At 46.0% G+C, this 25826-nt stretch overlaps 1 protein-coding gene and 1 long non-coding RNA gene across 6 annotated transcripts; one reads left to right on the plus strand and one right to left on the minus strand.

Moving 5' to 3' along the window:
* The first annotated feature begins 722 nt into the window (after window positions 1–722).
* TLR5 (toll like receptor 5) lies at window positions 723–25826 on the plus strand. 5 transcript variants are annotated; one of them, XM_077149164.1, is made up of 4 exons: window positions 743–825; window positions 8714–8923; window positions 9506–9676; window positions 21693–25826. In XM_077149164.1, the coding sequence occupies exon 4, from the start codon at window positions 21697–21699 to the stop codon at window positions 24274–24276; it is 2580 nt and encodes an 859-aa protein (XP_077005279.1). In that variant the 5' UTR covers window positions 743–825; window positions 8714–8923; window positions 9506–9676; window positions 21693–21696; the 3' UTR covers window positions 24277–25826. The 5 variants fall into 5 exon arrangements, 4 of the variants coding, with proteins under 4 accessions (XP_077005276.1, XP_077005279.1, XP_077005280.1 ...); XM_077149165.1 differs by having other exon boundaries at window positions 9525–9676; XR_013170794.1 differs by lacking the exons at window positions 8714–8923; window positions 21693–25826 and adding an exon at window positions 16069–20995 and having other exon boundaries at window positions 723–825; window positions 9525–9676.
* Window positions 9028–21901, minus strand: LOC143673979 (uncharacterized). The gene is made up of 3 exons (XR_013170795.1): window positions 21105–21901; window positions 18564–18678; window positions 9028–9200 (listed from the first exon to the last, which is right to left on the minus strand). It is a non-coding gene; the product is annotated as an uncharacterized LOC143673979 (long non-coding RNA).

Raw genomic sequence — 25826 nt, forward strand, 5'->3', positions numbered from 1 at the left:
GGCTACACAAGCCTCTGGGAAGCTACTTCTTTCTTTTGAAAGTGTAGGAAATTCCAACACTGGAGGAGGTAGGGAAAAAAGAAAGGAAGCAAGTCAAAAGTAATGCCGTGTTTGTGTGACAGAAAGGACCTGTCTTCTCTTGGGTTCTCCAAACAAAATCAGAGCTGCCTTCTTCAACCCACTTCAGCTCCCAAAGTTACAAAGTAGCACTTTGTCGACGCGACTTCAAAAGTTAGTTTGAATTTAGATACAGGTGAAGGAGCACTGAACTAGGAGTCAGAATGCATGGGATCGATTCCTCTTTTGGTAGCTTCTGGCTAGGCTTTTGGGCAATTATTCAGGTCTTCGGGCCTCGGATGCCCTCCCTGTATGATGGGATTCCCACCCCACCCCACCCCCAAACCTACAGGCCCTCTATCCACTTCCAAATTCCAACGCTTGATAAAACCCACCTCTGCAAACATACTTTGCCCCTTCCCCGCCACCGCAGGTTCTCCGAGGCACGTTCAAAGGTCGCTGGGGAGGGGGCGGTGCAACGGTGGCTCAGTGGCAGAATTCTCGCCTGCCGTGCTGGGATCGATTCCCGGTGCCTGCCCACGCAAAAAAAAAAAAAAAAAAAAAAGTCATCGGTGTGGGTGCAGGGTGACGCCCCAACACGTGGGAGAGCTGAGAGTTACCAGGGCTGAGGGGGCGTGGCCTAGACGGGGAGGGCGCGGCCTGGTGGGCGGGACTGGACGGCCCTGCTGGAGCTCCCCGCGGAGGGGCCTCGTCTGTCGCGGCGAACAGCCGGAGGAGGAGCGCGGTCACGGGGAGAGTTCTCCGGAGGTGAGCGCCTGCCGCGGACCAGGGCTGGCGACCGCGGGTGTCCGCGCAGAGGACCGGGCGGAGGCTGGAGTCGCGGGCGGGGGCGGGACCGGGGCCGGGGCTGCCTGCTGCGGCGGTGGGCGCCTCCTGCGCTCTGTGCCCCAGCGCGGCTGTCTCGGACGGTTTCACCTTCCCCTCCTCGCGCGGTGTTCCAGCCCTCGGCGGCGACCCTACGCCCGCAGGGACCGCGAGGGTTGGGGACGGGGGTCCTTAGGCAAGGGAGGGAGGGCTCCTCGTGGATAACCTGTGCGTGGTTGTGGGAGTCGCTGCCGCCTTGCAGCCTCACCTTCTAACGGAGGGGTCGCTCTGCTCAGACTTTCTCACTTTCACCTTCAATCCAGCCCTGTGAAAGGGTGCAGGTGGCTTTTCCTTGCAAGTCAGTTCTTTGACTTTTTTCCTAGGAAAAGGGGGACAGCACAGCCATAGAAATCACAGAAAGTTGCTGAACCGCTCAACAAAAGGCCATGAACCCCCTCCCCATGCCATCGGGTTAGAGAGAAAGGCTCAGCTTGCAGCCCTGCAAACTGTCTTGGCTTCAAAGTAGATATTGTTGGCCTTTATGTTAAAAAAAAGAAGAGAAAGAAAACTCTGCTTGTGAAGATAATCACACAGTGGCAATGCTCCTGGAAAACCACAGTTGAACATTTTCTAAGGATAGGGATGGGTCTGGGACCACATTGGGGTTTGACTGCCTATCTTAGAGGGTGAGGAGTGGTGCTCCAGGAAAGCTGCTGATGCCATCTGGAATAAGAAATGACACCTCTGGCTTGCCATTGGTTGGCCATGGAGTTGCCTAGAGTTTGGAACACATCTGTCTAGCACTGTGTTTCAATATCAATTCCTCCACCGTGAACTACAAACAAGCTGCTTGGCCCCAATGTCCCTCAGATACTGTTGCACAGCAATGAGGCAATCAATGCAATACTCTGTTTGGACTCCAGTCCATCTGTCTTGCCATGCTCTTGATCAGTGGCTGGAGGAGGGTATTATAATAACCAGCTAGTCTTGAGTGGCCCTACCAGGAGGAAGCAGCTTGGCCTTTGTCAGAGTGGATAGTTTGATCACTTCTCCCTGTAGTTAACTCAGCCCATCTGAGCTTGATGATCATGTCCCAGATTTCCTTGACTGGCTTCACCCTTGTTCTGGTGTGCAGAAACCAGTGGCTAGGGACTTCCTAGGGTACCAGGCACATTCAGTCAGAAAGGAAGTCCTGGAACAGGGCTGGGAGACCATCTATGGTGCTAGATGCTAATCCTTTAAGTTGCTGGATATTGCAAGTAGGCTCCAGGGGGTCCTGGAAGAAGAGCCAGAGTCACAGCCATTTAACAATCAGTATGAAAATAATCCACATTTTAACAGTCAGAATAAACATTGTCCACCCTGACCAGTGCTCCCATCCTAAATGAGAGCACAGGATCACAGCTTGTACATTTACAGCTCTGAGCTGAAAGACTCTTAGATCCCATTGTCTGAATGCATACCAACTGACCAGTTTTTGATTTTGTGTCTGAGGGAGGGAGACCTCTCTCTCAAGGAAGGTGTGTTCCAGCACAGGGCATTCTTTGTTGATTTCATCAGGAAGTTGGGCTTAGTCGAGTGTTGAAATCAAAACAGGCCTGCCTATTTGTCTCTGTGCACATAGACTGGGATAGCAAGACAACATGGGAAGGAACAGTTACTGAATTCAGAGGAGCTTGTTTCACTCAATTTTGTGGAAAAGAATGCAAAGGCAGATCCAAATCATCATCAGATCCCTGAAGCTTGGGTCAGTGCCTGGTACTGCAGCGCCCTAACGTGAGGGCCACAACTGACGATGTGCTCAGCTCTATCGGACAGTCACAACTCTGAGGCCTGTTCCCTGCCCTTCAGAAACCTCCAAGCCTAAGTGGGAAGATAAAATCAGCACTTACGAAACAATTAGTGAACACCTAAGGGCAAAATTATGTGGTATTGTCCACTACTTCAAAGAAAAGGGTGGGCTTGGAAAAGGCTTAGAGAAGCAAGGTGTCTCAAACTGGATTTAGAAAGGACAGTCAAGGGCCCCTGGGTGATAACATGGAGCCAGATGTTAAGCAGCTCAGAAAAAGCAGAGTCACCCACTGCCCACAATGATGCAGTCCAAATTCCCTGCCTCCCTTCCAGGCTCCATCTGCTGTCACTCTCCTCGTGCACCCAGGACATACCGAACTCCCTGTAGCATTCTGACCCTGCCTTGTTTGCATGCCTCTATCTGTCTACACTTGCTGTCCTGTGCCCAAATGCTCTGCTGGGAACTCCTCTTCAGTTTTTAAAGAAGCATATCAAATGGGCTCTTCTCCAGTGAAACCTCCCCTGACTGACCACACTCCCTCAAGCCAAACTGGGCCGTCAAGCCTTTGTCCTCTATTGCTTCTTGCGTAAACCTCTCTTGAAGCTCTCATCACCCTGTTGTTGTCTGTCTAAGTTGAGGGGTCTCTTTGTTCCGTTCACTGAGGTAGGCTGTGTCTTCCTCCTTTTGGGGCCCCCTGAACCAAATTTGGTGTCAGGGCACATAAGAAACATTTGGAAAGTGATTTTTGATTGAAATTCAACCAAAGGTAGTTGCGCCCAGTGAAGCACCCACTTACTTGGAGCAGAATGTGTGAGCTAAGTGGCATTGGGAACTGAAGATTGAATAAACTCGCAGAGGCCTTGAGGAGTTTGAATTTAACTCAACTGCAAAGCTCAAAACCCTTAAGCAGCCCCTGCTGCCCCCAGAATGGAATTCAAGCACCTCCTGGATCTGGCCACAGAGTATCCTCTCCAGCGTTGCCTCCCGGCGGCTCCCACCTTGAACTCCACACTTGGAACCTCTGAGCTTCTTCAGCCTAGCTGCACTCGCCCAGCCTGGACTTCCTGTGCTCCTTTGACCAAGCTGTCTGGCAGTCCCTGCCAGGAATACTCACTGGTCTCCAGAGCAGCCGGCTCCTGCTGAGCATTGGGATTCTGTTGTCTATATCCCTTTAGTGTCGAGGTTCCCGTGGGCTGGGTCTGGCCGTCTCCACTGTTCCATGAGCACCCTGGGAACATCCCTCCAACAGCATTTGTTACACCTGCCCACCTGTTACTTGGCTGCATCCCCATTCCTGTCTGCTAGCTCCCTGAAGGCAGTGATTGGGTCTAGTCCCTGATGTTGCCTCAACAGCTAACATCATTCCTGGGAGATGGTGCCCAGTACATATGTATTGAATGGAAGGCTAAAACCAGGGGGATGCAAATGTAAAAGGAAGGACAACTCTACAGATATTTGGAGGGGAAAAAAATAGAATTTGGTACTGAGTTATGTAAAGAGTAAAGCAGAAAGTTGGTTTGTGATAAAATAAACAGAAGTGTTCTCTTGACCCAGTCACCTCTTCCTTCTTTCTAAGAATGATCTGACCTTAGCCCACAGTTGCAAGACTGGTAAAGATGGCATTGCACAGGAGATGGGTCCCTGGCATGGACAGAGATCTACTTGAATGCATCTGAGTAATATGCAGAAGTCTTTATTTTCTGAAGGATTTTCAGAATTCAAAATACATTACAGGGCGGGCCATGGTGGCTCAGTGGCAGAGTTCTCACCTGCCATACCGGAGACCCAGGTTCAATTTCTGGTGCCTGCCCATGCCAAAAAAAAAAAAAAAAAAAAAAAAAAAATACCACTGTAGGACATACTTAAGCCTGAAGTTACAATGGGACATCCAAATAGGGACAGTCTTTAATGGGAAGTATGCACTTTGAGGTCAAAGCTAGAAGGAGATCCTTGGGAACACAGCAGGGGTGGTCCAAATTATGGAAGCAAATATAATCACTGAGGGAAGAAGTCTAAAGCAGAGAACAATGTCTGGGGGAGAGCCTATAAGCTGGCAGAGGGTGAGAAGGAAAAGGAAGTGGTGAAAAACAGAATGACAGAAAATTAGGGAAGCCAAAGGAGGACATATTTCAAGAAGAAATAGGTGGCCGAAGCTGCCGGATGCTCAAAAGAGAACAAGGAGGTTCCTGCAAGAAAAGATAAGAAGGCGGTAGAGGGCGGGCGATGGTGGCTCAGCAGGCAAGAATGCTGCACACAAAAAAAATAAATAAATAAGGTGGTAGACTTCAAATGGGGAGTTCCATAGGAAAGCCAGATCTCAAGGGGGTTAAAAAGAGGACTGATGAGTGGGCAGTGAAAACACTGGGTGGAGTCTTTAGACTTCATGTCTGAGGAATTTGGCTGTGAAAAAAGGTCAGATCATTCTTAGCAAGAAGGCAGAGGTGATTGGGTCAAGAGAACATTTCTGTTATTTTACCACAAAAGAGCTCTGGCCTCATCGGAATTCGAGAGGGAAGGAGCCTATTTATTCTAAAGGAATATGGTTAAGGATCTTGCTTTGCATTGATTGTATTTCATTTACACCCCACCACCACCATCTTCTCCTCCCCCACTCCCACGCACATGTCCCATAAGACTTTCTGGATGATTTCCACAGTCATGGTATGGTAAAATCCAATGATAGGATGTTGCAAACCTGAAACGGTTGCTTCTCACCACCCCATCCCATGGCAAACTTCTCTCAAATGCGCCCAAATTTGACTTTTCCTTCACGATGGACCTGGTCAGACTTTTTCTCCTTGACTATACACAAATTAATAACATCAGTAATAATATCATTCACATAAATAGCCTTTACTCTGCGCCAGACACTGTTCTGAGTTTCTCCCCCACTCGTGAGTTGGGTATTATTATTTTTCTCATTTTTCTGATGACAAAAATGAGGCCCAGGGAACTGACCTGATAACCCCCAGCAGTAAGTGATGAGCTGGGATGCAAACTCAAGATGGCCGGCCTCAAGGTCCACACACTCAAACTACTGTACCAAGTTCAAGAGAAACAAGCTTGTACTTTAATGCTGATTGAGGCTGATATTCCTGACACTTCTAGAAGATTCATAGTCCTAGTTCTATGGACAGTGTGACTTGTCCAAAGTCACAAAACCGACTCCATATGGACCCCAGTTTCACTGTGAGTTGGCCCAGCATTAATAGTCAATAAATAATTTAATAATCAACAAATAATCTACCAAGCGCAAGGTACTGCAAGGAACCCAAAATTATGAGCTACATATCTCATACCCACCCACCCCCCTTTTCCCTGTACCTCCTAGAATAGCCTCTCTGGCCTCTGGTCCTAAGACCTTATTTGGGAAAAAGAACAGAACCTGCAAGCCACTTCTGGGAACAGTCCTGCCACTTCCCTGCCCTGAGGCAATGATGCGGGACAACTGCTAACTCCTTAGTGGGGGTGGGGTGGCCAGGGTAAGGTGGACATACGGGACAGGGGAAAGTTTTCTAATCTCGAAATATTATCCTGCTTCAGAAGCAATCCTTTCTGAAAGTAAATGCTTAGAGGGGATGAGGGGGGTTGCTATTTAGGTCCAGGATATATATGGATGCATTATTATTAGTGTATTAATAATATTATTTTTCTTGATGTATTCTCAAGATCCTCTATAATAAGGCTTGCAAAGTTTCCCACACGGAGGGTAAATGTTCTTCAAAGACACATTGTGCCTTGGTCTGTGATTGCTGGCATGATAGTCAATAAGTTTCTTTTAATAACTTTAAAATTAGCACTAACTATGCTTCTAATTCAAACTGGCCATTATACAGAAGCAGAAACTGCGGACAAGGAAAGTTCAACTCATGGCAGGAGGACTACAACCCAGTCTTCCTGTCTCCCAGCTTTTGTCATTATCTCATGCACACTGGAAGTAACCAGCAACCGGCTAGTTAGAACCACATCCATCCTTGACTCCCTGTGCCCCACCTCCCTACCCCAGAATGGGCAGCAGCCTGCCCATGGCAGATTCCATGCCCCATAAACCTCCCTTGAGGCCGGCTCCTGTGCTTTCATCAGGAGCTTGTTTTTCAGCCTTCACCAATCCCTGCGCACAGTTCCTCAGGTGCCCCTAAGGAAATTGTCTTTCCTTTTTTGCTCCTTGCAGGACCCCTCCCACCCCATCCCAGCCGACTCCTCCCTTTTCCTTCCTTCCCTGGGCTACTCTGGCCTACCCTCCCACTAGGAGCCATCTCCTTGGGCCACAGAGCTAACTGGGTTTCATCAGCCTGAGGAAGTTTCTCTTCCTGCTTTCGCTAGCCCAGCACAGACCACCGATGCCTCCCAGGACAGTTCTCAAGTGTTTTAGAAACTGGCTTCACATTTCTATTCGGTCCAACCGACTACACTTAAATAAGGGTCCCCTTTCGCATCTCCCCACCACCCCTTTACATCACAATCCAAATGAGTTTTGCTGCTTTTAGCAGATTGTCTGTATCATTACTTTCCAGAGATGCAGTATTGGACTTCCTAGCTCTCACCTGCTCTGCCTCCCCAACCCTGCAGTTGCCCATCTTTCCTGGCGTGTTCTTTGCCTATCAGCATGCCGGTTTTACTGAGTTGCATTTAGGGAGGCTGTCAGATGTTCGTAGGGACATTTCATCCCTTGGTAAGCTACGGCATGCTATTTGTTACTTTTTGGGGGCTGAGGATGCATGGTCTGGAATTCGAACCCGGGTCTCCCGCATGGAAGGCAGGCATTCTACCACTGAACCACCCGTGCACCCTATTTGTTAGTTTTTTAATAATAATAATTAAGATGAAAAAAAAAGATGAAATTATTTCTTTCCATCAGGTGCCTTAAAACTAGGTTTTAGAGAGTTTATAATGAGCAAACAAAAGGGAAATCACTCAATATCCAAACCATTTGGGTTTTCTACATACTTTCTTCAGAATCTTAGTGCCTCTGGTTATTATTTTTTGTTCTTTTGTAGTGTTTGGGACTATCGCTTCAGGATAGAAAACGGGAAACTTTTATGTAATTCCCATGAATGCAAGAAAGGAGAAACAGCAAATGGCCCCAGTGTGTTGTGAAATTCCATTTCCTTTTCTTACTCTTCCCGCTCAGTGGCTTCGAAAAGGAATACATTTCTGGTGAGGTGCAGCTGGATAAATGAAGTCTGTCTACTTCAGCAAGCAAGAAATATTAGAGGATTGCACATAAATAACTGCTCTCTGGTTCTGACACTGGAGTGCTCTGAAAGTCAGCGGCGGCTACTGCTGAGAGAAGTAGAAACGGATTATTGTTATTTTAGAGACGATTAAACTGATATTGAGAAAGGTTAAGTACTTGCCCAAGTTACATTTCTCTAAATTGTGGCACTTGGATTTGAATCCCCCCACAAACTTAGTTGCCATTTTGATCTTTTAAAACATCGCAATTGTATATGCTGCAAAAACAGATACACAGCCTCAAAGGCTGTGTGAAGGGAGGGACTAGGTCAGGGCAGGCACTTGTGTGTGTAAATTCCTTCTAAGGTGCGTGCACAGGAAGCAAAGGTACGTGCACAGGAAGCAAAGGTACACCAGCACTGTTTCAAAATTCAGCAATGAACCCCCCTCCCTCTGCTCTAGGAATGGCAGGCCTGCCAGGCGCACCTGTACGTGCTCTAAACATAAGCAACCATGCGAGCCCCGCCGCGGACCTCAGTTTACAGCAGTTTGTAGCCTCCACATCCCGCCAGCAGCCTCTCGGTGGCGGTTCCCGGGCTCCCCGCCTCGGTCTTGGCCCTTTGTGCGTCCCCTGCTGGATTCCAGGAGAAGTGCCTGCCCCTGAACCCGACAGATTGCACCCAAGCTCTCCTCTTTGCTTATCTCCACATAAAATGATGCGCCACCTGTCCTACTCGCCCTCCTCAGAAACCTTAAATGAATCCCTGTAAGGCACTTCAGGGCTGAGCGGAACTGGGGGTGACTGCATTAATAGACCTCATTTCTCAAAAGTGATCAAGGAGCATCTTGTTACTTCCCTCCTAGGAGAATGAGGCAGCCCAGCTGGGCAGCGGAGCTCGTGAGCATGCTGGCAGGTGAAGGGTCTCTGAGCCCTTTACCATTCAAAATGTGGTTCATGAACTAGCAGCATCAAAGTCACTTAGAAGCTCCTTAGAAATACATCATTGCCGGCCCCATCCCAGACCTGCTGAGTCTAAATCAGCATTTCAACAAGATCCACGGCTGAAAAGCACTGTAAGTCAATTCTTCAACTTTAGGGACACCTCTCATCTAAGTCCCAATAATTGCACAATGTCTCTTAGCAGCCATAACGTACTTGCTCTTACTACCTAGAAATGTCAAATAGCTCAATTTTCCCTTAGACGTTTGGTCAGCAGGTTCTGTGGTTCAGGGGAGAGAAAAGAGAGTAGAATTGTCCTCAATCTTGTGTGTGAGTTCTCGGCAACCAAATGACCCCAGAAATGTCATGAAGGGGATTCTGGATCCATTAGAGAAACTTCCTTATCAACACCTATTTTAAAAAAAAAAAAGATTGGATTATGAAGGGGAGGATAGAGTTTCCCTTCCCCACACCCACGTGGCTGGATTTTTAGACAGTCACCTTCTGAACAAGAGGCCAGGCCAGAGATTTCTCAAGTCCCCTCCCGGCCCTGATGTACTACACACCTCAATTTACAAAATGGTCTTGATCTTTTTCAATTAAAATTCCACTTAATTAAGTGGCTCACCTGGAGTTTTTAATTATTCGGGAAAGAAAACTGCTGTGTAGCATGGAAAAACAGCTCCATAATGTTTTCTATTTTTCCCCATAATTAGGTTTTCTGTTCTCCTTTAGGAAGGAATCTCCTGATTCACGGAAAAAAATGCTTGACCATCACTGCTGTGAGGAGGTTCCTCCAGTCTCAGGAACTAAAGTCTGAACAACCAGGGGACCCTCTGTCCCTGGAATAAAAAGAACATTAGAAGTCTTTTGCGTTAGGATTGGAGGTAAGTGCTCCTGATGAAAATCTTTCTTCATCAAAGTATTAATTGGGTACTTTAAATGTGCTAAATACAATGGGGGGATACCACGTGAATAAAATTGAGTCCCTGCCTGGAGAGATTTACAGTCTGGTGTGGAAGACATGATGTAATAAAAATGTTATAATGGAGGTATAAAACAAATATCAAAGGAGAGAGTGCACACTCCTGTGGAAACATGAGGACTTCTTGGTGGAAGAGCTGGTATCTGAGGAAGCCTTTGTAGGTCGAGTTGGGATTGGACAGGCAGACAAGGCTAGTGCAAGCATTCCAAGCCAAGAGGCCATCCTAAACAGAGAAGTAGGAATGGAGGCCAAGTTCTGAGAACAGCAAGTTGTCCCTGGAGTGCAGGGCAGTGATGAGAGGACAACAGGAAGGTAGGTTGGCTTGAGTTTCCCACCCTGTAAAATGAGAGGGTTCAAGTGCTCAGGGCCCTCTCTAGTCAGCCTTTCCAGAATTAGATTATAGCCAACGGTAGGGGACCCCAAAAGTCATTCCGAAGAGTGCCTCGTGGGGATAAGGAGCCAGTGAAGACTTCTCATCTGAGCCATGCTCTAGGAAGCTCCTTCGAGTAGCAGAGTGAAGGATGCTTCCTCGGGATAAGACTAACTCTCAGGGACCAGCCAGGAGGCAGTGCTCAGTGTCGCTGAGCAGCGACAGCAGAATCGGGAGGGAGGGAAATTCAGGAACTGACCACCTGCTGTACTGATTTGGTACTTGAGCCGTCTTCCAGTGAGGAATTAAAGAAATCAGTCTGAACTTACCCACTTAGATTTTAAGAATATATACACTGGAGATGGAATTAAGGGTTCATAATCAAAGCCAAATATGAATATAAGGAACAGAAAGCCTGCAGCCCCAAGTGCTTTGGATCTGGGGGAAATGCTACAGATGCCCCAAAGGACATTTCAAGGTACGTTCAAAGAAAGAAGAAGGAAGGGGTACATCCACTCCGAGAAGCAGATGGTATAATATTAACAGATTGTGAGGACACACACAGAACCACCCCTGGCAGAAGACCATGTAGAGATAAGAGAGCAAGTGAGAGCCCACAGTTCTGAACAGGCTCCAGGGTCCTTCCTGCTCAGACACACCAGTCCCATCCAAGGAACCCAGAGAACTCAACAGCCAAGTGCCCTGCATCCCAGCAGCCATCTCTGTGGGGCCAGGAAGTGAGGGGAGGACCTGGAGACAGGATGTGAGCACATAACAGTCATCCCAATGAGTGGCTATTTGTTGCCTTATTACATTCAAGGTGCTGGGCAAGTGGCAGTGAACAAACAGGAAAAAAAATAATAATGCCTGCCCTCAGGAATAAAATTCTCATTACGAAAAGAGACACAGATTGGCTTATAAAACTCCAAACAAGTGAGCTTGACAGCAACTGAACAGAATTCTAGAAGTGATTACATAGCTGGTGTGTCGACCTGAGGAAGGGCAGTGGGACTCCTTTCATGTCAGCATGGGTTCACAAGGACCAGGTCGTACCAGAGTCAGCTCATTTCCATCTTGACAGGGTTGCCACTTCCCAGCAACGCTGGGAATTCAGCAAGATACTTGACCGAGTTCCTCATCATAATCCCCTACACGACCTTACTAATGCAACTAAATACTACAATAAGAGGGGCATTTCTCCACCGGGCTCAACATGATAGACATGTTTTGTAGTAAGAATTCCAAGCACCCAGAGATGCAAACAAACACAGCGAGACCTCTGAGCATCAGTAAATAAATCATCCCCTCTCCCACTGCCTCCCCCATGCCAAGAAATCCCATGCACTGAGTTTTTTATTTCTTTAGACAGCAGTGGTCGGTTGTCAGACTTTTACCCTGCTGTGTTAACCCACGACATTCATGGAAGATGCTAATGGCTGTTGCTGCTCAAACGAGGGGTGAGTCCAAGGAGAAGGCTGGGTGATGAGTTTGCCTTCTGTTCTGCCTGCCAGCCAGACTGTCTGTTCCTGGCTCTGGTGTGCCTTTTGCACTCAGGTTTGCACGAGCGAGCTGCCTTCTCTGGCCGCTGCAGCCTGAGTATGAGCTGCCTGGGGTTCCACCGCGGCCACCGGAGCCCCAGAGCCCGCCATCCGGCTGTGCTGCAGGATACACAAGCCTCCAGGCCCTCCCCGGGGGTGTCGCGGTCCTGATTCGGTGGAGGCGCCCGAATGGCCGGCAGAGGGCAGCAGCACACCCCCAGTCGGGAGCTGGGCCTCCTTTTCGCTCCTGGAAATAGGAAGCTCCATCTGCTCTTTCTGAGAGGGCCGGCACGGGTGGGATCGGGTGTGAGGGGAGTATGGTGAAGGTCTGGGATGGCATCTGAGGGGATGGGAGGGGGAGTGGATTGGGGGCACCTTCAAGGATTACCAGGTCGGGTTGAGGGCACAGCGGGACCGGGTAGTGCATATCCGTGCGGGTACCACAGTGCACCGTTGTGAGGGCTTCGCCCAGCCTCAGGTGTAGGCACGCAGAAAGCAAGCAGTTGGTCTGGGCAGATGGGACAGAACAGCAAGAAGATGTGGAGGGTGAGGTGGACGGTCATGGGGAAGTGGGAGAGGACAAGGGGCTGAGAGGTGAACCTTCACGGGGCGGTGAGGACATCATCTGGGCTGAAGCAGGCTGGAGGTGGAAAGGAAGATCGGGAGCCAGGGCCAATGTGATTGAAGGCGAGTGACCCTCCAAGATCAGCAGGTGATGATGGAGGGTGGAGGGCGGGCGCCCTGTGGTCCATCTGCAGAGCCACACCCAGAGCCTCTGGGCTCAGGGATGTGCGGTAGTCAGAGCTGAGTGGTCTTAAGTCAGTTATTTAACCTCCCTGGGCCTCACTTTCCTCGTGTGTAAAATAGGGATAATAGTACCTACAAAGGACCCAGAGGATGAGGGAAAGGAAGATGCTGGGGAAGCGTAGAGGAGGGAGACAGCCCACTCTGTGGTGTCAGTTATTGGTATATATGTCAGTCTTTCCTCCAGACTTAAACCCAGCAGTTCTCACACATGAAGGTGCATCAACATCTCCCGAAAGCCTTATTAAAAAGGCTGTGGAGCACCAACCCCAGAGCTTCTGATTCAATAGGTCTGGGGGAGGGGGCGGGGGGCGAGAATCTGCATTGCCGAAAAGATCCCAATGCTGCAGGTTCAGGAATCGCACTTTGGAAATGACTGATGAAGGGTCGGTAGGGACTGGAAGCCCCTGTGGGCAGGGACTTCACATCTGACAGTCATGTCCATATGGTGGGAGCCCCAGCCTGGGCACAGTTCCATCCAGGGCAAACAAATTATAAATAGAGCAGCTGGTCACCCTGAAAAGAGGTGGTGCTGAACGAAAAGGAAATAACTTCACAAGAGCCTTAAAGGCATGTTGTTTACGTGGAAGCTAAATTGTACCTGGGGAGCAAACTCTGTGGTTAATGGTTGAGCAGTCACCCACGCGGTTTACGGGAGCTGTTGTCAGAGGCAGCATGCTAGGTGTGAGGGTCTGTGGCTCAGCAATGTTCGGAACTTCCCATCACCCACAGATTGACTTGTTCTATTAGGATGCTGCCTTGTGCATATAGAGGGTGTTTTCTTCTGGGAGGAATCCACCTTGTCCACCCCCCCTAAGCCTTTATCCAAGGGTAATTGTTCTCTCTTCAGCCTGTGCCCTGACCACGGTCAACCAGAGTCAGAACCGCAGGTCCTGCCAGGAAGCCCATTACTAGTATTATTTGTCAAGGCTCAAGCATTAAATTAGCACAGGAGCAGCCCTGGCTGCAGCCAGAGGAATTCACAGGCTAAATGTGGTGCCTGGGGAGAAGAGGCGATCCTGAAATGTAGCTTGCCCCTTTGCTGCAGAGACCTCATGGCCCATAACTCACCCAGGCTTCGGCAGCAGCTCTGCTGTCCAAGCAATTAAGTCAGAAAAGGGAACCTGCTCAGCTAATGGCTGGGATTAAAGCTAAATGAATTCAAACTCAAGTGAAAGGGAAACTGACCCTTGTCCCTCTGGTATCATTATCCTAATTAACTGTGCTTGGCAGGAGTGTAGAGGCCTGCATTGATTGTTTCTTTTCCTGTTTGTCCCCTTCAAAGCCCTAGATACAAATTAACCTAGACTTAATGGTAAAATCCTTTTACTCAACAAGAGCCCTCCAGATTTTCTTATGAGCCCTGCTTCCTCTAAGGGAATCATTGGGTTTTCCACATGGAGGGGATCCTTTAGACAAGAGTCTCTCAAAGCATGGCCTGAGAGCCATTTGCACCAAAACTGCCTGGGATAAGTTTATGAGATGCAACTTCCAGGCTCCACCAGGCCTATGGAATCTGAATCTCTAGGACTCAGCTCCAGGATCAGGAGCGTTTTAAAGCATACCAGGTGGTTCTCATGGCCAATCAGGGTTGCAACCCTAGGACAATATGATTGTGCTTTTGGCACATTGGAATCACCTGCAGACCTTTAGAAACTCTTGTGTCCAAACCACATCCCAAACCAGTGGAATCTACTCTCTTTGACAGAACCCAGGCATCAGTATTTTTTAAAAAGTCCTAGGCAAATCCCAGTGTGGCCAAATTGGAGAGCCGTGGGTTTATTCCTGTGCTTCTCAAATTTGAATGTATACAAAATTCATACACTTTTAAAAATACAGATTCCTGAGACCCCCCCACCCCCCCCAAGAGATTCTTATATCATTGGTCTGCGGTAAGCATTTTTAAGGCTCCCCAGATTATTCTAATCTATAGCTAGTTCTCAACTAGTAATATCATTCAATCTATCATTGAAACAGACTGAGGCTGAGAAGTGAAAGGATTTCCCCAGGTGCCATGGAGCCCTTTGGGGCCTCAGTCCACACTGGTCCCCAGGGCTGGCTCCAGAACCACTCCCATGGGTTTTCCAAATTCTCCCATGGCCTGTGCCTCTCCCATGAAGATCAGAGTTGGGGGGGGGGGGGGTAGAATTGTATATAGAACCTGCATCTTTTCTACTCTTATTTTGAATTGTTAGTCTTGAATTGCAGTACAGTCAGTTCTGCTATAAGGCTTGTTTTGAAAATGCAAAATTGTTCCAACAAGATTGATGTATTAGGGAACAATACTGGTAATATTAGGGAATGTGAACTTCATGCTTGCTTATGCACAATTTCCTAACTTGCAGTGCAGAAAATAGCTCTCAGCTGAACAAAGCCACATGACAATACACCTCAGGGGGAAACAATTGTAACAAATAAAGTATCAGTGGCTGAGAGAGTTCAAATAGATTGGAGAGGCTACTCTGGAGGTCACTCTCACACAAGCTTCAGCTAGATATTGCTATTTATCAAAGTTTGCCAACTTCCAACCAAAACCATGCCTTCCAACCCTAAAGGCTGTATCTGAGAATCTACAAAAGTTCCATGAACTCTGATTTCTTTCCAGAAATCTACAACCTCCAGGTGGTTCCTAGGCCAGATAAGTCCTGAAACCCAGAGGGCCTGGCTTCTCCATAATAACTATTTCCATCCCCCATCCCATATTATCAACAGCCATTTCCAACATGAAAAAGTTAGAATGGGCATAGCCCAAATACCCCTAAAGATTAGGAGGAAGATCAGAGGAAAAGGTGGAGTTATAACAGAGAATATAGGATTTAACAAATGAGTATGACTCCTGAATCATTATATTGATATTTCTTTTAGTCTTCAGTGTCTTGGAGCAGCTAGAAGGAAAAAACCTGAAATTGTGGAACTGTAAGCCATACAAAACTCTGAAATCTTTCTACCACTAATTGTTGCAGTGTACTTTGAAATTTATTGCTTTTTTAAAAAATGCATGTTATTTTTCACAATAAAAAATAATGAAACAAAAAAACAATTTAAAAAGATAATAATGAAACAAAAAATATACACCTCAGAAACATCTACCAGCTACCTCTGGTGTTAGACCTTTTGGTCAGGGACTTCATTCAGGTGACCCTCCCTCCACGGCTTCACATTCACACACAAGCTACAGTCCTTCCGCCGCCCACTACCGCAAGCAAACTTCAGGTCTTTTCCAAGGTAAAGCGCCATGTTTATTATGATATTTATGTATTTCTTAACCATTTAACATGGCTAAAACTGGGCTACATTTTTATTAGGTTCCTGTCTTTTTATTTACTTATTTTTTACCGTGGTTCTAGTGAGGTTTTTGAATGTTGTGCCCTGACCCCATGTTTTAGTTTCCCAGCTGTTAAAACAAATATCATCCAATGGGTTGGCTTAATAACAAGAATGTATTGGCCCATGGTTTCAGAGGCTAGAAGGGTTGCTTCCTACTGGGGTTGGTATCTTCTGGTTGGCTGGCAATCTCTGGGGTTCCTTGGCTTTTCCATCACGTGGTAACACACTGTCAGCATCTTCTCCTTTCTCTTCCAGGTTCCACTGGCTTCAGCTTCTGGTTGCTCCCCATGGCTCCTCTTTCCATATCCAATTACCTTTGCTTATAAGGACTTCAGCCTTATTGGATCAAAGCCTACCCTCCTGAAGTTTGGGTACACCACAACTAATAACATCCTCAAAAGTCCTATTTTCAAATGGGTTCCCACCCATAGGGCCAGAGGCACCTCAACATGCCTTTTCTGGAGGTGATTCAATCTCCAAAACCCCATTTTTCCCATAAAAAAAACCTGTATCTTTTATTGTGTAATTTTACCTACTACAGTGATTTTTAGAAACGAATACAAAAGTCACCTTATAACCGAAGTAACCATATAGACAATTGTACATATTTCTTTTTATTATCCTAAAAATAGGATAATAATGCACTGCCCATTTGTGAAGTTTAGGCACAGTCTCCCCCACTTTTTCCCCTCTACCCACTGTCTCAGAGAACTTGACTCCTGAAAGTAATAAGTTGGGATACTTCTCACGACACAGAGGCTGCTGTCCACACCCTCACTTCTGGCGACATGAGCCTGGGGAGAAGCCAGTGGCTCCTTCTAGGCTGTGCTGACACACTCTCCCTCTCTTGCTCAAATCTGTTTAGGCGTTAGGGTTTCAGGTGACTTGATCTTCTCAGATTCCTCTTATTGCATGTCCATCAGATCCCCTCCTGCTCTCTTGCTACTTGAACCTCGCTTTTGAATTCTCATCTTTCTGAGGTTTGACTGGGTCTGAAGCAGCTTTACTGGCTGGTACTCACCTATTGACTAGATTTGTCTTAGACCAGCACTTAATGTGTTTGGGCCTCTGGCTCTTGATCCAGGACCCTCCTCTTTGTGGGGCCCTTGCCCCCAACTTCTGTCTTCATGAGCTTCCCCTCCAGACTTCTGTCAGCTCACCTGGCTCCTTCCTATTCACCTCTCCCAGCATTTGACCCATAGAAGTCTGCTTCCGAGATAAAAAAAAAAAAAAATGTAGTTATTTCATGTCTTTCTGTGTTTCACAAGAAAATGGGTCTACACGGCATCTTTGTAAGATAACCTAAGCCCAAATGATTTTGTCTAAAATCTCCTTACTCAACAGACTTTACCCCCCTTTCTGTTTAATTTAAGTTTCCTTAATATGGGCTTGATAATATAATATCTTGGAATATGTATTTGGGGATTCTCTTTTACTCATTATCATCACAAATTCAAGGTCAATATATGCATTTGGGGGCCAATACTGAGTAGACAGTATCAATTCAGTTGGAAGACAGGATCAAAACTTTAAATTTTAAGTCTGTTATTCTAAGCTAATGTTCTCACTCCTATGTCCCTGCAGGATTTTTCTGTCTGGTTACATAAGATGAAAATCCATTCTAATGTCTGGATAACACTACAGCTGCAAAACTGTCAGAAACTTGGGGACCAAGTTAATTCTTTCTTATAGACACTGGTAGTTCAGTATCAGAGCATGTTTATCTCACGGTCACTTAAAATCTTCATTCATGAAATCAGAGTTTCTATTATTTTTTCTTCTTCTATAGTATTTGGCCTGCAAGCCCTAACATATTTGCTATCTGACCTTTTACAGAAAAAGTTTGCCAACTCCTTTTGTAGGACATAAAACATAGTGGTTATTTGATATCATCTCAACCTGAGATTGAAACAGATGAACTTCGGAGGTCAGGGAACCCATGAAAGTGGATGCAAAACTTGGCTTATGAAGCAGATGTGCATTTTTGGAGGGCAAAGATTCAAAGCTGTCATTAGATTTCCAAAGGTGTCCATGACCTAAAAACATTTAAAAAGCCACTACAATATGTTGTCTGCTGCCGAGCAGCATAAACCGAGAGTAATAACTCATTGTAGGCATCCACAAGTAGTGAGGAATGAGCTGACATTCTTATGCCTCTTGCAGGTTAATTTAGAGTCCACTTCACACTATGAGATGCAGAAAACATTACATAAAACACAATAGGAATGTGATCTTTCCGTGGCCACATATTTTTACCGGAACTCATCTGTTTTCCCTTCTCAGGTCACAAGCCCTGATTTGCCCCATCCTCAATTTTCTTCTTGTCTCTTCAGAATTGTCACACTGAGCACACAACTAGGGCTCCTGCTTCCTACCACCTGCCTTTGCTGTATCAGGACCTTACAAGCTTCCAGCATCACAGCCCTGTGGTTTGAACGCCAGGAGACTTGGTGCTCAGTCTCAGGCCTGTTGCAGAAATTGGCTCTCACCTAGTTCTTTGTGACATCCTCTCTTCTCTTCATTGATGCCAGTCCATCCTTGTGAAGTTCATTTTACCGACTGTGATCTATATTTGATAGTATTAGAAGACTTTTGCAAGTAAGCAGGATGTACGTTATCAGTGAAGATGGCGGGGACAGAGTTGGGACACAGCAGGCTATTCCACAGCGCCAGGGAGGGCCCGTCCACTCCCTCCTGGGGTAGGGATAGGGGTAGGGGGGCTCCGGGGGCAGGAACGGTAGCACTTGTACCTGCCCTAATTGGTTTCCATTTGCTTTCTGATAATTCTTCAATCTGTCGGTCGAGATTACTTTGAACTTTGATCCCATTTTCCAAAATGCTGGCCTTCTCACCAGTTCACATCATCTGTAAAAATAAGGTCATTAGCTCCAACATACTTCTGAATCCAAAAGAAATTCACTGATAAAGAAAGTGGCTAGTTGGTTTTCGTTATTCAATTTCATATGCCACCAAAGACACAACCACAAACTACGTTGTAAAAAGAATAAATATGATTCAAAGACCTCCCAATTTTGTCAGCAGGGTGCCTGTAATGAAGTGGGATAGGAAAACCAGGAGCTTTACATCTGCGCTCAAGGCCCTGCCAGACCTAGGTCCTCTTTTTGTAACAAACATTTGAAATGACCCCTTCACTATTTTGAAATAGAATTCACAGACACAATATAACCTACCCATACCCATAATTTTTAAAGAAATCAAGATAATGCTCTGCCTGGAATTTAAAGGAGAAGTAAAAAGGAAAGTAATTTACAATGAATTATTATGTGTTTCAGGACACCTACTTAGAATAAGTTTAGATTTGAGAGAAGTAAGACAATACTCAACTGACAAATCTTAAACTTTTTCATTAAGTTTGACATTCTGAAGTAAGGGTCAAATAAATTTGCTCACACATAAATGCAGACTCACCCTTAACACAACACCTATGAACAAAGATGGATACAGTGTATAATCTTTCCTAAATTGACAAGATAGTTGCATTGCTGGAAAATTCGGAATATATTAAAACCGTGCAAAAATGTCTCTGTCAGTATGAAAACAAGGGTTAGGCTCTGAAGATCATTTCGAGCATGTTTTCCATCTTCAGGAATATCTGAAGGACACCCTGGAGTTGTGCAGATGCTGGATTGTCACACTTATTGGGGGGATGCCCGCCTTATCGTTGTGTCAACAAAAACACACACCTCCCAGTTTCCAGAATGGACCTTCTGGGGCAATACTGTCCCTTTTAAGAGCCATTGCTTTACATGGAAAGTTTTATAAGATAAGATTTTCTTCCTCCAAAGAGGAAAAGATCCTTAAGAAGAAGATTGAATGCCTTCTTTCCCATTTGTAGCATTCAACATACTTTTTTTTGAGCACCTGCATCCTTCTATATTTACTGCATTTATGAGAATATAGCCTAGTGAGAAAGACGTGAAATAAGAAAACAAATAGACAAGATAATTGAGCAATTATTATAACTGCTTTGAAGAAAATAAATGGGGTAGTTTGCAAGAGAGTAGTGGGGCAGGGGTGTTATTTAAATAATGAGTGCTGCGGAAAGCTCTCTGAGGAAGCATTGCCATGAAACCCAGGGGAGGAGGCTTCAAGCAGAGGAGGCAGCACATGCCAAGGCCTTGACGTAGGAAAGAGTTTGGAACGGCGGGCAGGAGCCCCATATGGCAGAACTTCTACACCAGGGCCTTAATGTTTGCTGTTCCCTTTATCTCAAATACTTTCTTTGGGTCTCTCCTCAAATAATGTCACATTGAAGAACCTTTCCTGACCACTCTATAAACAGCAGCCACCACCCCAACTGCAGTGCTCCCTGTCTCCATCCTGCTTTACTTCCCTCCACCTGATACTACATACTTATTATTTTGTCACCTGTCACTTCTTCTCTTCACTGGAACATATGCTCTGTGAGGACAGGCTTGGTCTATTTTGTTCCCTGCCGTATCTACAGCTCCTGAAACAGCACCTGCCACCTAATAGGTGCTCAGTAAATATGTGTTGAATAAATTACTGAGGAGAAAAATGGTTCTAGATGATGTTGAAGAGGCAGGCAAGATCGTGTAAATCCTTGCACGATTTTATTGAAAGGCAGTGAGAAGGGAAGGAAAGGAAGGATTTTATGCAGAGAGGAGAGATATAATCTGATTTACATCTTTAAAAGAACACTCTGGTTGCTGTTTGGAGAATGGAGAAAAAGACTAGAGACACTAGAAACACGTGCGGTGTCTCTGGCGTGGCCCACACAAGAAGATGATGGTGACCTGGAATGAGTCGCGGATGGCTTGGGAGATAGAACCAGCAAGACCTGCTCAGGGACTGTAGGCGGAGGGTGACATCTAAGGGAACTCGGGTGACTCTGCTGTTGTCACCCTGAGCCCCTGGATGGAAACGATGGAACCATTTACTGAGATGGGGAGAATTTAAGAGCTATAATAAACATTCTCATCGAGTTTTTCCTAATGACTGTCAAACGGCTGGTTTGGATACTTTTGGTCAACTCAGGAATCGATGCTGATTTCTGACTTGCTGCATTTTGTTTGCACGGCCTCCAAAACCCACCAAAAATCAGCCCCAACACAGAATGAAACCTCTTCAGGGGCCATGCTTGGCTCTGCTGCCCTGACGGTCCATGCTTAATGTATTCTGATCAAATTGTAGCCAGTGATGATATTTCATGGAATTATTGCTCTTTATAAACAATACCTTAGTCCTATATCTTTCTCTTCTTTTCCCCTCATTCTCCTACCGTCTAAGCCGTGTGACATTTTCCTTACCCTCCAGCAGAGGCCTTCCGGGGTTTCATTTAGAGCAAGTCAGATATGTGGTCTTGATACCAAAGACGGAGGTGTTAGTAAATGATCGATACTAAGCTCTTAGAGGGTGGGGCCCTTGTGTGTGAAAATCAGTGGTGAGCTGGTACCCCAGACAGGTTGCGGGAGAATCAGTGGTGTCATCAGAAAGACAGCTGAGGCTTCTGCACTGTGAATAGGGCTCCTGACTGAGGTAAATCAAAAATGTGTTTCTTTCTGCTATTTTCTTCAACTTCCTTCAGCAATGAAAGAACTAATGAATGAACAAATGTAGGGCTGTTATAAAGATTAATTGAGATAATATTTTTAAGTACCTAGAATAGTGCCTGGTACAGAAAAAAAGGCAGTGTAAGTGTTTGATAGAAAGAGAACAAGAACAGCTTTGTCTGTACCAGGCAATATCTGCCAACAACTATAGTCATCATGGAGTCAGAGGAACAAAAGAGCCTGATGGAGCAGCCGCATCATAGAAGGTCCCAGAGTTCCGGAGACCTATATACAATGCCTTTGCACTTAGATGCCTATGTTTTCATTCTCCCTTCTTCTCCATAGGACCATGGGAGACCATCTTGAACTTCTTTTAGGAGTGGTGCTCGTAGCCAATCCTGTGTTTGCAATTTCTTCCTGCTCCTTCGATCATCTGATGGCCTTATATCATTTCTGCAACCTCACCCAGGTCCCTCCGGTTCCCAACACCACTAGGAGCCTCCTGCTAAGCTTCAACTACATCAGGACAGTCACTGCCTCGTCATTCCCCTTCCTGGAGCAGCTGCAGCTTCTGGAGCTTGGGGCCCAGTTTACCCCCTTGACTATAGACAAAGAGGCCTTCAGAAACCTGCCCAATCTTAGAATCTTGGATCTGGGCAAAAATCAGATAGACTTCTTGCATCCAGATGCTTTTCAGAGACTACCCCATCTTTCTGAACTTAGGCTGTTTTCCTGTGGTCTTTCTGATGCTGTATTAAAAGATGGATATTTCAGAAATTTAGAGTCTTTAACTCGCCTGGACCTATCCATTAATCAGATTCACAGCCTTTCCCTTCATCCTTCATTCCAGGAATTGAATTCCTTGAAGTCCATAGACTTTTCCCTCAACCACATACCAATTGTATGTGAGAGTGAGCTCAAGCCCCTCCAAGGGAAAATGCTCTCCTTTTTTAGCCTTGCAGCTAATAACCTGTATAGCACAGTCTCAGTGGACTGGGGAAAGTGCATGAACCCATTCAGAAACATGGTCCTGGAAACCCTAGATATTTCTAGCAATGGCTGGACAGTGGAGATCACGAGAAACTTTAGCAATGCCATCAATGGTAGTGAGACTCTCAGTTTGGTTCTTGCCCACCACATTATGGGCTCTGGGTTCGGCTTCCATAACATCAAAGATCCTGATCAGAGCACATTTGCTGGTCTGGCCAGGAGCTCGGTGATACACTTGGACCTCTCACATGGATTTATCTTCTCCCTGAACTTCCATCTCTTTGAGGCCCTAAAGGAGTTGAAAGTTCTGGATCTTGCCCACAACAAGATAAACAAGATTGCAAAAGAAGCATTTTTTGGACTCAACAACCTCCAAGTTCTTAATCTGTCTTCTAACCTTCTGGGGGAACTTTACAACTCTGATTTCTATGGGCTACCTATGGTAGCCTATATTGATCTGCAAAAGAATCACATTGGGATAATTCAGGACAAAACATTCAGATCCCTGGAAAAATTAATTACACTGGACCTCCGGGATAATGCTCTTAAAACAATTTCCTTTATTCCAAGCATACGTGACATCTTCTTGGGTGGCAATAAACTGGCAACTCTGCCAGACACCAGCGACCTAACGGCCAACTTCATCCAGTTATCAGAGAACAGGCTGGAAAATCTGGATAATCTCTACTTCCTTTTCCAGGTTCCTCATCTCCAGATTCTCATTTTAAGTCAAAATCGCTTCTCCTACTGTTACCAAAGTCACACCCCTTCAGAGAATCTCAGCTTAGAACGACTTTTCCTTGGAGAAAATATGTTGCAACTTGCCTGGGAAGCTGGGTCCTGTTGGGATGTTTTTAAGGGGCTATCCCATCTCCAAATTCTGTATTTGAATAATAACTACCTCAATATCCTTCCACCAGGAGTATTTAGTGATCTGACTGCATTAAAGGGACTCAACCTCCGCTCCAACAGGCTGACGGTTCTTCATCCTGGCGATTTACCTGCCAATTTAGAGATCTTAGACATATCCAGAAACCAGCTCCTAACTCCCGATCCTAATGTATTTGCGTCACTCACCACTGTGGACATAACTCATAACAAGTTCATCTGTGAGTGTGAGCTTAGCACTTTTATCAATTGGCTCAATCAAACGAATGTGACTCTATTTGGGTCTCCTGCAGATATATACTGCATGTACCCTGACTCACTCTTTATGGTTTCCCTCTACTCTGTTTCCACGGAGGGTTGTGATGAAGAAGAAGCTTTAAAGTCCCTAAAGTTTTCCCTTTTCATCTTATTCACTGTCACTTTGATTCTTTTCCTCCTAGTCACCCTCATAGTCACGAAGTTCCGGGGAGTTTGTTTCATCTGTTATAAGAAAGCTCAAAGATTGGTGTTCAAGGACCATCCCCAGGAAACAGATCCTGATATGTACAAATATGATGCCTATTTGTGCTTCAGCTGCAAAGACTTTGAATGGGTGCAGAGTGCTTTCCTCAAACACCTGGACATTCAGTACAGCGACCAAAACAGATTTAACCTTTGCTTTGAAGAGAGGGACTTTGTCCCGGGGGAAAATCACATCGTCAACATCCAGGCTGCCGTCTGGAGCAGCAGGAAGATCGTTTGCCTCGTGAGCAGACACTTCCTCAGAGATGGCTGGTGCCTCGAAGCCTTCAGTTACGCCCAAAGCAGGTGCTTATCTGACCTCAGCAGCGTCCTTATTGTGGTCGTGGTCGGGTCCCTCTCCCAATACCAGCTGATGAGACACCAGCCCATCAGAGGATTCGTGCAGAAGCAGCAGTACTTGAGGTGGCCTGAAGATCTCCAGGATGTTGGCTGGTTTCTCAATAAGCTCTCTCAACACATACTAAAGAAAGAAAAGGGAAAAAAGAAAGACAATGTCATTCAGTTGCAAACTATAGCAAAAACCTGCTAGTCAGAGGAGTAGTTTCTAACAAACAATTCTTCACTTTGTATTAGTACTGAGTTACCACTTTAAGGTCCTTTCCATATTTTTTTCCCCTTCAATGAAAGCAACATAAATCTCTTGATTTTCTGTATCAACACAATGTTTTGTCTCACTGACCTCCAAATGGAAAACAACAGATCTTGAAAATTTCAACTGTCTCTAGGAAGGCTGCCACGAATTCAGAGGTTCCCAACTCTCCATTGATTTCCTTTCAGACCCAGAAATACTTTTCTTTCCTATGGCATCAACTATGGAATGCATCCTTGTCATGGGAAGGGGACCTTGGGAGAAGTTTTACATGGCTGACACCCTTTCCCCAACATTCAGCTCTTGAATGGGCTTGGCCAATGATTCTGAGCTCTCTGCAGAAAAACACTACGACGACAAACAGGAGAGGCAAGTTTCCTGCTTTTACCTTCAGATCTTCTGCATAAGAACATTATCATGGTTGGGTGCAGGTCAACCTCAGTCTCGGGTGAGACTGAGCCCCAAAGAAGCTAGGATGTGAATAGCTAGAACTATTGTGGCCATGTGGCATTCCCTATTCTTACCTTCGCCCCCGACAGGAGTGAGCAGAGCTTGCAACTGGCCCTCACAGGCCATCTGCACTCTTGCATGTTACACTTATTTCAGCCCGGCACTCATGACTTGTCACTGTGCTGGATTGAATTGCTTACCCCAGTTTTCACGTGCTCTTGGTCTAGGTCTTGGGTAAATAAGATCTCCTCAAGATGTCACTTCATTTAAGGAGTGGATCAACTAAATCAGGTTGAGCTTTAACCCTAATTACTGGAGTCCTTTATAGGCAGAGTGAAAATCAGGCAGAAGGAAGCCACGGGGAACAGCCAGAAACTGGAAGTCAAAGGAACCAGGAAGAGGAAGAACATCCCGCCTTATGCATTGCTGTGTGAGGGAAAAACCAGGGAACCCCAGAGATTGCCTGCCAACCAGAAAATACCTGGAGGAAGCAAGTTTTCTAACCTCTGAAACCGAGAGCCAATAAATTCCTGTTGTTAAAACAACCCATTGTATGGTATTTGTTCTAGCAGCCCGGAGACTAATCCAGGTATCAGCCTACTTTTTTATTTCTTACCACACCTCATTTATCAACCACTCAGGCTGTTGTGGAAAGAACATGTTGGCTACAGATCCTGGTTTGAGTTCTGACTCTGCTGCTTGTTAGTGATGTAACAAGCCATGATAATATCTACTCACAGAGTCACTGTGCAAATGAAATTGGCCAAGGACAGCAGGGCTTTTCAGATCTTTTCCTTAAAGTTCCCCTAATGGTCACGAGCATGCACACGCACTTAAGGGCCTTCTGGAAACCATCGTAATTTCTTTGAAGTTGAATTTTTACGTTAAAAAGATCTGTATGTCAGGGGGTGCAAGGGTAGTTCAGCGGTAGAATTCTGCCTGCCACGCAGGAGACCCAGGTTTGATCCCCGACCCATGCACTTCCCCAAATAAGCAAACAAAACTTCAACAAAACGTTGCTGCAATAACAGGGTACTCAC

This window comes from Tamandua tetradactyla, chromosome 2 (assembly GCF_023851605.1).
Source record: "Tamandua tetradactyla isolate mTamTet1 chromosome 2, mTamTet1.pri, whole genome shotgun sequence".
NCBI lineage: Eukaryota > Metazoa > Chordata > Mammalia > Pilosa > Myrmecophagidae > Tamandua > Tamandua tetradactyla.